Source organism: Bos indicus x Bos taurus, unplaced genomic scaffold (assembly GCF_003369695.1).
Source record: "Bos indicus x Bos taurus breed Angus x Brahman F1 hybrid unplaced genomic scaffold, Bos_hybrid_MaternalHap_v2.0 tig00003474_arrow_arrow_obj, whole genome shotgun sequence".
Lineage (NCBI taxonomy): Eukaryota > Metazoa > Chordata > Mammalia > Artiodactyla > Bovidae > Bos > Bos indicus x Bos taurus.
This window is the reverse complement of record NW_020867678.1, coordinates 97,609-106,290: the sequence shown is the minus strand read 5'-3', so window position 1 is coordinate 106,290 and position 8,682 is coordinate 97,609. Positions and strand designations below refer to the sequence as shown.

Sequence of the window (8,682 nt, the reverse complement as noted above, 5' to 3'; positions counted from 1 at the left end):
GTTCCATCCCTGTGTCAGAAATCTGCTAGAGGAGGAAATGGCAACCCAGTCCTGTATTCTTGCCTGGGAAATTCCACAGCCAGAGGAGTCTGGCGGACTCCAGTCCATGGGGTCGCTAAGAGTGGAAACACGACTGAGCACACACACACACAATCAAGGCAACGTGGTATTGGCACAGGAGAGAAAATGAATAGATCCATGGAACACAATATAGTGTCCAGAAATGGAACATATAGACGGTCAATTGAATTTCAACAAAGGCAGTAATATTATTCAATGGGAAAAGAAAGTGTTTTCAATAAATTGATATTGGAACCGCGGGATAAACATATGGAGGAAAAAGGAATTTTAATATCCTACCATCACCGGCCTCACAAAACTGATACAAAAAGGGTGGAGCTGGAGGCCCCGGTTCGTGTCTCCCCTGCCCGGTCCCCAGCCCACAGTCGCCCTAGCCTTGTAGGAACCTAGTCTTGTGCCGCTCACCCAATACTGGACTCCCCACAACCGAAGTCCAGCAGAGCGCGCATTTTAGGGACAGCCGGACGCGCCCGACCCACGTGGGGACCTCCTCCTCCCGGCCGGTTTGGTTTCCTATGCCAATTAGCCTCCAGCAGTTCTGTTTCCCAAAGGCTTTAAAGAATCTACAGGGAAGAAAAAGGCCTGAATGGAGTGGATTCCTCTAGCTTGCCTGACTGCAAGAGCAGCAGTAGGGTCGAGAGAGTTGGTATGAAAGTGTGAAAGTCAGACGTTGACCCTGGCATTACTGCAAGGCACAGGTAGTGATGGAGGAGATCCGAAGCCTATTTGTGACCTGAATTCAGACCCACCGATGGCAGTCTCTGTGACCTTCATTCTGTCGACCCACCTATTCACTGAGTATCTGCTCCAGTCAGGCACCTGGCTACTAAGATGCTAAGAGCAAACCTCTGATTCAACAACTTTCCCCTGGCACAGAGCTGCCACGTGACTGGAGGCAGTGATACCCCTCCCCTGCACCACACTGTCAATGAGCATGGGAGGAGCAGAAGCTGAGAGCCAGTAGAAGGCGGTAGTCAGAGGACTAGAGGTAGCTCAGGAGGGTCGTTGCCCCTGAGAAGGGATCCGGTTCAAGAAGAACCTTTAATGCCAACTCTTTATGTATCGGACTTCCCAAGTGGCTCCCTGGTAAAGAATCCGCCTGCCAACGCAAGAGATGCAGGAGAGGAGAGTTCTATCCTGGATCGGGAAGATCCCTGGAGGAGGAAATGGCAACCTACTCCAGTATTCTTGTCTAGGAAAGCCCATGGACAGAGAAGGCTGGTGGGCTGCAGTCCATTGGGGTCAGCCAAGAGTCGAACACGACTGAGCGACTGAGCACGCACGCAGGCTGCGTTCAACTCGCGTTCGAGAGGGAGACAGGAGAGGGGACGGAGATTCTTATTTTTCCGGGACTGATTGAGCAATATCCTAAGACAAGGCGGGGCCACAGCAGCCTGCTTTCTCCAAAAGCGTGAGTACAGTGCGCGGGAGCGGAGGTATACAGAAGAGCTCCGAAGTCTAGACATCAGAGGCCGGCTTTCCAAGTTCCACGGACGACCGTGAAGATTCCTCATGACCGTGCCTACCATCAGCCTGCGGGGACCTCGACAGCGAACGCTGCCCGACCGCAAGGGGCAGCGCGGACGGAGGGCACCGGCCTCCTCCAGCGCCGGCGCAGGGCGCTCCGGTGGCCCCAAACTTCGGTTCGGGTACCTCGTCTTCGTCATGGGTGTCGTGTTGTGGGTGAGTACCACCGCGGGTGCCACTCCGGAAGGCGCGCCGGGTGGCCGGTAAATGGCGGCGGGAAAAGACCCGGCGGCGTGCATGCCCGGGTCAGCTGCGGCCGGGGCCTGTCCCAGCGAGATCTACCGTGGGCTGAATGGGGGGAAGGAGCAGGTTCAGGGCCTGGCAGGACAGACCCGGGCCCAGAGGGAGAAGAGCCCGTGTTCTCAGTCCCGGTCCTAGGCTTGTCTGGCTGTCCCAGAAGTAAATTCCAAAGGAAAAGGAATGGAAAACTCCTTTGGAAGCCTCTCTGCTCCCCTTCCTTCCCCGCTCCTCCCTCCTGTCTCCCTTCTTCCTTTCCCTCTCCCCTCCCCTTTTATGTTGAGATTCTAGAATATGCTCATCGCATCTATTCTTCCCCTCGATTTTTACAGAAAAGTAGCTTTCCCACCCTCCCTTGCATTCAGCACCCCTTCTTGGCTGCTGTTGGTCATTTTGCAAATTCCTTCTACTTTCTTCTGCAGCAACCCACAGGGCTTACAGGGTAAATCCCCAGTAATCAGGCGGCTAGCCTCAGGGGCTCTGTCTAGTTTAGGAGGAAAGGGTCTGAAGATGTTATTTTGATTTCTGTTTTGAGTCTGAAACAGGTGTGGCATGCATCCTGAAAAAACTATTTAATGGCTGCCCTGAACTCCAGGCGGAAGGGTCTACGGTTAGCCTAGCTGTGTTTTTACTTGTAAAAACAACTACCCACAGCCACACAAATCTTAGAAGAAACAGGTCTCAGAGTACAGGAAGACCTTGAGAACAAGTCTGACACTATGGCTTTGTCACAGCTGATGGGGTTTAGAGTAAAAGAGAAACCCTGTATGATGTTACTTCCACGTTACTTACACTTACACGTGCAATATAAAAATTATGACAAACTAGTGAGTAACACACAAAAAAGAAGCAGACTCAGGGATACAGAGAACAACCTGGTGGTTACCAGTGAGAAGAGGGAAGCAGTGAGGGGCAAGATAGGGATGAGGGGAAAAGAAGAGTTATTGTGAGATTATATGAAATCATGTGTGTGAATCGCTTGAAAATTGTAAAGCACTATAGAATTTAAAGAATCTTTTGTTTAAAAAAAAAGAAAGAAAGAAACGGTGCAGCTTTTAGGGCCCATTTGTCCCCAGGGAGGAAAGAGTAGTGTTGTTTTGGGTGACCTATCAAGGGAGAGTGAAAATCAAACTAGACCCTAAAACAGTTACATCAGCTCCAGGAAGTAACCTGGGCACACAGCAAGGTCCAACTAGACTCTGCAAACCCAGCTAACAGTATTACATCACTTGCGGGAAGTAAGTGGTAAGAAGCACGAAAGGAAATCCCCAGTCCGGACTCATGTCTAACTTCACCAGCTTGGTAGCAGAGTGGACAAATTGCTGAGCCGAACTGAAGACACTTCCACAACCCATCGTCCCTTCTCACTTGCTTTCTTTCTTTTAATTGGCCAAGGCTCAAAGGCTGCAGGAATCTTAGTTCCCAACCTAGGATCCAACCTTGACCCCTGCAGTGAAAGTGCAGCATCCTAACCACTGGACCCCCAGGAAAGTTTCCTGGATTCCCTCTCTTTTGTCCCATGCTGCTGCTCCACCGCAGCCCTCCTGTCTCCCTCCTGTCTCTCTCTCTCTCTCACACTCCCAACCCACCCTCCACACACACACGCCACAAGTCTGTGAGTGGCAAAGTCTCACATCTCCACCGCACCCGGTGCACCCCAGTGGTTGTCTCTCAAACACCGTGCAATGGAGATTACACACCAGGAAGCCTCCTCCTCGGCCATCCCAGCCCCAACCCCCACTCCCATTACTTTGACTTCCTTCTTGTCTGTGATCCTGGCACTGTGGGACTTTTCCCTCCATGTCCACACCTGTTCCCTGCCACTGGGAGTCTTGTCCCATCTGCCTTGCAGCCCTTCCAGGCTCTTTCACCTTGGTGACTTTACGGGAATCGCTGTCTGTGCCTCAGGTTCCTATGGCCAGAACTGCCCTGAGGAAAGGAAGGACCTCGCCTTGTCCCCGGTGCCCCACAGCCCTGCGCAGGGCTACTCAGCAGGCTGCAGACAGGACTCCCCCTGAATGCGTGGGTGGTGTGGGTTCTAAGATGCCTGCACTAATGTTAGTGTTTTGTCCTGCTCTGAGGGGCATGGGGGTATTGATCTGGGTGGTGGGAAATGTGACCAGCAAGCTGGGGACAGGATAGAGATAACTGAATGTCAATGCTGAAGGATTGCCCAGGTCCATAGAAGACTATTTCAAGTTTTCATCTGATGTTACCAAAGATGTTTTAAACGTACATTTGTAGTGTTAAAAGTATCAATTCATCAGGAAGACATCTTAACCATAAATATATTGTGCCTAATAAAAGAGCTTTAAAAATACATAAAGCAAAAATTGATGAAATCAAAGGACTATCATATCACCCTTTAATGAAAATGTAAAAGGGTAGTAACATTATCGGGCTTCCCCAGTGGTTCAGCGGTAAAGAATCTGTCTGCCAATGCAAGAGACACAGGTTAGATCCCTAGGCTGGGGAAGATCCCCTGGAGGAGGAAATGGCAACCCACTCCAGCATGCTTGCTGGAATATCCCATAGAGGAGCCTGGCAGGCTATAGTCCATGGGGTTGCAGAGTCTCTCACAACTTAGCCACTAAACAACAACAGAAGTAACGCTGTCAACCATAATGGGAATTCCCCTGACCGTTCAGTGGTTAGGACTCTGCTGTCTTATGGAGGGCACAACAGGTTCACTGGTTGAGGAACTAACATCCTCGAAGCTGCACAGAGAGACCAAATTAGAAAAAAAAAGAAAAATCAACCATCTTGATTTAATTGACATTCAGAGAGCATGCTTGCAACATCTAATGAAGACTCATTCTTTTTTGGTGAATGTGGTACTTCCACTAAGATAGACCACATTCTAGACAATTTAAAAAGTCTAAATAAGTTTAAAAGCAATGAAATAATATAAACTCTGTTCTCTGACTTTAATGAAATTACAGTGCCAGTCAAGAATGATCTCTAGAAAAAGACTCCAAAATTTTGGAGTTGAATATTAAGCAACATCCTTCAAATCATTATGGTTCTTAGATGAAATCAAAAGAAATTTTTTTTTGAATTTCAAAACAAATAGTAATGAATATATACTAAATGGAAACTTGTGAAAAGCTGCTAACACAGTGCTTAAACTGCAGTTTTCAATTAAAGTGTACTACGGCTGCTGCTGCTAAGTCACTTCAGTCATGTCCGACTCTGTGCGACTCCATAGAAGGCAGCCCACCAGGCTCCCCCATCCCTGGGATTCTCCAGGCAAGAACATTGGAGTGGGTTGCCACTTCCTTCTCCAATGCATGAAAGTGAAAAGTGAAAGTGAAGTCGCTCAGTCACTCTTAGTGACCCCGTGGACCTCAGCCTACCAGGCTCCTCTGTCCATAGGATTCTCCAGGCAAGAGTACTGGAATGGGGTGCCATCACCTTCTCCTAATTAAAGTGTGAGTGCATGCTAAGTCACTTCAGTCGTGTCCTACCCTTTGTAACCCTATGGATTGTAGCTCGCCGTGCTCCTCTATCCAAGGGATTCTCCAGGCAAGAATGGAGTGGATTGTTGTGCCCTCCCCCAGGGAATCTTCCCTACCCAGGGACTGAACCCACATCTCTTTAAGTCTCTTGCATTGGCAGGTGGGTTCTTTACCACTGGTGCCACCTGGGAAGCTCTTCCAATTAAAGATGTTCTATTAAAAGAATAGGGGGTTGGGAGAAATGGGGAGTAAAATTTTTTTTAATTAAAGAAAAAAAAGTGACCTGAAGATTCACATTTTTAAATCACCATAAAATAAGTGCAAATTGAACTCAAAAGAATAGGGAGAAAATAATAATATGAGTAGAAATCAATGAAATAGAATACAAATAATGAAAGGAATTGACAAACCAAGTGTTGATTCTCTGAAATGATTAATGAAATTAACAAACCAAATTTTAAAAGAAAAAAGGCCAAAAAACAAAAAATACCAATATCAACAATTAATGATAAGATATTATAACAAACTCTGCAGCCATAGAAAGGACAATAAGGGGAACTTAGGAATAATTTAATGCAGATAAATTTGACAACTTGGATAAAATGGACAAATTCCTTGAAAATATTACTTAGTAAAACAGATACAAGATGAAAAGAAAATCTGATTAATCCTATATCTTTTATGGATTAGAATTCATCACTTAAAATCTTACAGCAATGAAAACTGCAGGCCCATGTAGTTTCATTGAGGAATTCTATAAATATTCATAGAAAAAATAATATCAGTCTTATACAAATTCTTTCAGAAAATATGAACAGGCAACAGTTCTTCACTGTTTTATAAAGCCAGCACAACCCTGGTATCCAAAACTTACGATGACATTATCAAAAAAAAAAAAAATACTGATCAACATGTATTACAAATATACATGCAAAAATCCTTCATTAAGGGACTTCCCTGGGGGTCCAGTGGTTAAGACTCCCTTTCCAATACAGGGCTTCCCTGGTGACTCAGATGGTAAAGAATCTGCCTGCAGTGGGGGAGACCCAGATTTGATCCCTGGGTTGGGAAGATCCCTTGGAGAAGGGAATGGGTACCCACTCCATTATTCTTGCCTGGAAATTTCCATGGACAGAGGAGCCTGGCTGGCTACAGTCCATGGGGTCGCAAAGCTGGACACAACTGAGCGACTAACACTTTCACTTGCATAGTTTGAAATCAGGAAGCAAGATGCCACCAGCCTTCCTTATCTTTTTAAAAAAATTACTTTGGCTCTTCGGAATATTTTGTGGTTCTGTAAAAATTTTAATTATTTGTCCTATTTCTGTGAAAAGTGCCATTGAAATTTTGATAAAAATTGCATCGAATCTATAGATTTCTATGGGTATATGGACATTCAAAAATATTGATTATTCAAATCCATAAGCATGGACTGTTTTTCCATTTATTTGTGCAGTTTTCAATGTACAAGTCTTTGACCTCCTTGGCTAAATTTATTCAACTTATTCATAGGAATTTTATTCTTTTGATGCCATTGTAAATTAGATTGTTTTCTTATTTCTCTTTCTGCTGGTTTATTATTCATGTAAAGAAATGCACCATATGTTTTCATATTGATTTTTATATCCTGTAACTATACTGGCTTCATTTATTAGTCTTAAGAGGTTTTTTTAAATGGATGTTTAGCATTTTCTATACATAATATCATGTTGCCTGCAAAATGTGACACTTTTACTTCCTCCTTTCCAAGTTGGATGCTTTTTATTTCTTTTTCTTACCTAATCGCTCTGGCTGGGACTTCCAATACTATGTTAAATAAAGATGACAAAAGTGAGTGTCTGTATCTTGTTCCTGATCTTAGAGGAGATAATTTCAGCTTTTCACTATGGAATGTGGTGTTTGCTGTGGCCTTGTCACACAGGGTTTTATATGTTGAGGTGTATTTCCTCTATGTCTGCTATGTTGAGAGTTTTATCATAAATCAATATTGAATTTGTCAAATGCTTTTTTGTACCCATGAGACTTTTGTTCCTCATTTTATTAATGTGGTATATCACATTGACTAATTTGTGTTTTTTTTTTTAATTTGTAAATTTCGAATCATAGTTTGCATCCTTAGAATAAATCCCACTGATTATGTTGTATGGTCCTTTTAATATATTGTTGAATTCAGCTTTCTACAATTTTGTTGATGACTTTTGCATCTGTGTTCATCAAGAATATTGGCCTGTAAATTTCTTTGTGTGTGTATGTGGCTGACTTCCAGTCAACCTGAATCTAGGCACTGAGATCTTCCCCTTTGGGATAGTGTTACTGAAAGTGTGTGTGTGGGTCTGGCTGCTCTCTGCCCAAAAGCCAATAAGTAGGCCAGGTTGGTGGTAAGGAAAGTTTGCTTTATTTCAGATGCTGACAACTGTGGGTCGAGAGTGGTGAACATCTATCCGAAGGCCGACTCCCCGCCCCCACCGGCAACCTGTGGGCAAGAGCTTTTATAGACAGAAGTGAGGAGGGAACCACATATAGAAACAGCAGAGTCAGCTCTGATAGTCATCTTCAAATTGGTCATCGGTGGTCTGACCAGCATCATCTTGATTGTTTTAGGTACAGTTTCAGGGTCCATTTGTTTCCATTTCTCTGAGGCCAGTTCTTGGAATTGTGGCACCTCATATCCTGGGTACAGTCTGGTCATCATGTAGTTAACTTCTCCACTTGGGGTTTCAGTATCTATAAGACAGCTCAGCATGAAGATGCTCAACATCACTCATTATCAGAGAAATGCAAATCAAAACCACAATGAGGTACCATCTCACACCAGTCAGAATGGCTGCTATCAAAAAGTCCACAAACAATAAATGCTGGAGAGGGTGTGGAGAAAAGGGAACCCTCTTACACTGTTGGTGGAAATGCAAACTAGTACAGCCACTATGGAGAACAGGGTGGAGATTCCTTTAAAAACTGGAAATCGAACTGCCATACAACCCAGCAATCCCACCGCTGGGCATACACACCAAGGAAACCAGAATTGAAAGAGACATGTGTACTTGAATGTTCATTGCAGCACTGTTTACAATAGCTAGGTCACGGAAGCAACCTAGATGTCCGTCAGCAGATGAATGGATAAGAAAGCTGTGGTACATATACACAATGGAATCTTACTCAGCTATTAAAAAGAGTGCATTTGAATCAGTTCTAATGAGGTGGATGAAACTGGAGCCTATTATACAGAGTGAAGTAAGTCAGAAAGAAAAACACCAATACAGTATACTAAGACAAATATATATGGAATTTAGAAAGATGGTAATGATAACCCTATATGTGAGACAGCAAAAGAGATACAGATATAAAGAACAGACTTTTGGACTCTGTGGGAGAAGATGAG

The 8,682-nt window shown here is 44.6% G+C and overlaps 1 protein-coding gene across 1 annotated transcript in view; it reads left to right on the top strand.

Moving 5' to 3' along the window:
* The first annotated feature begins 1,338 nt into the window (after positions 1-1,338).
* Positions 1,339-8,682, top strand: part of LOC113889029 (tumor necrosis factor receptor superfamily member 10B-like) — a 37,039-nt gene continuing 29,695 nt past the window's right edge. Inside the window, exon 1 of the mRNA XM_027535913.1 lies at positions 1,339-1,764. Within this exon, the coding sequence (XP_027391714.1) occupies positions 1,594-1,764 (171 nt within the window). The 5' untranslated portion in view covers positions 1,339-1,593. The remainder of the gene's footprint in view (positions 1,765-8,682) is intronic.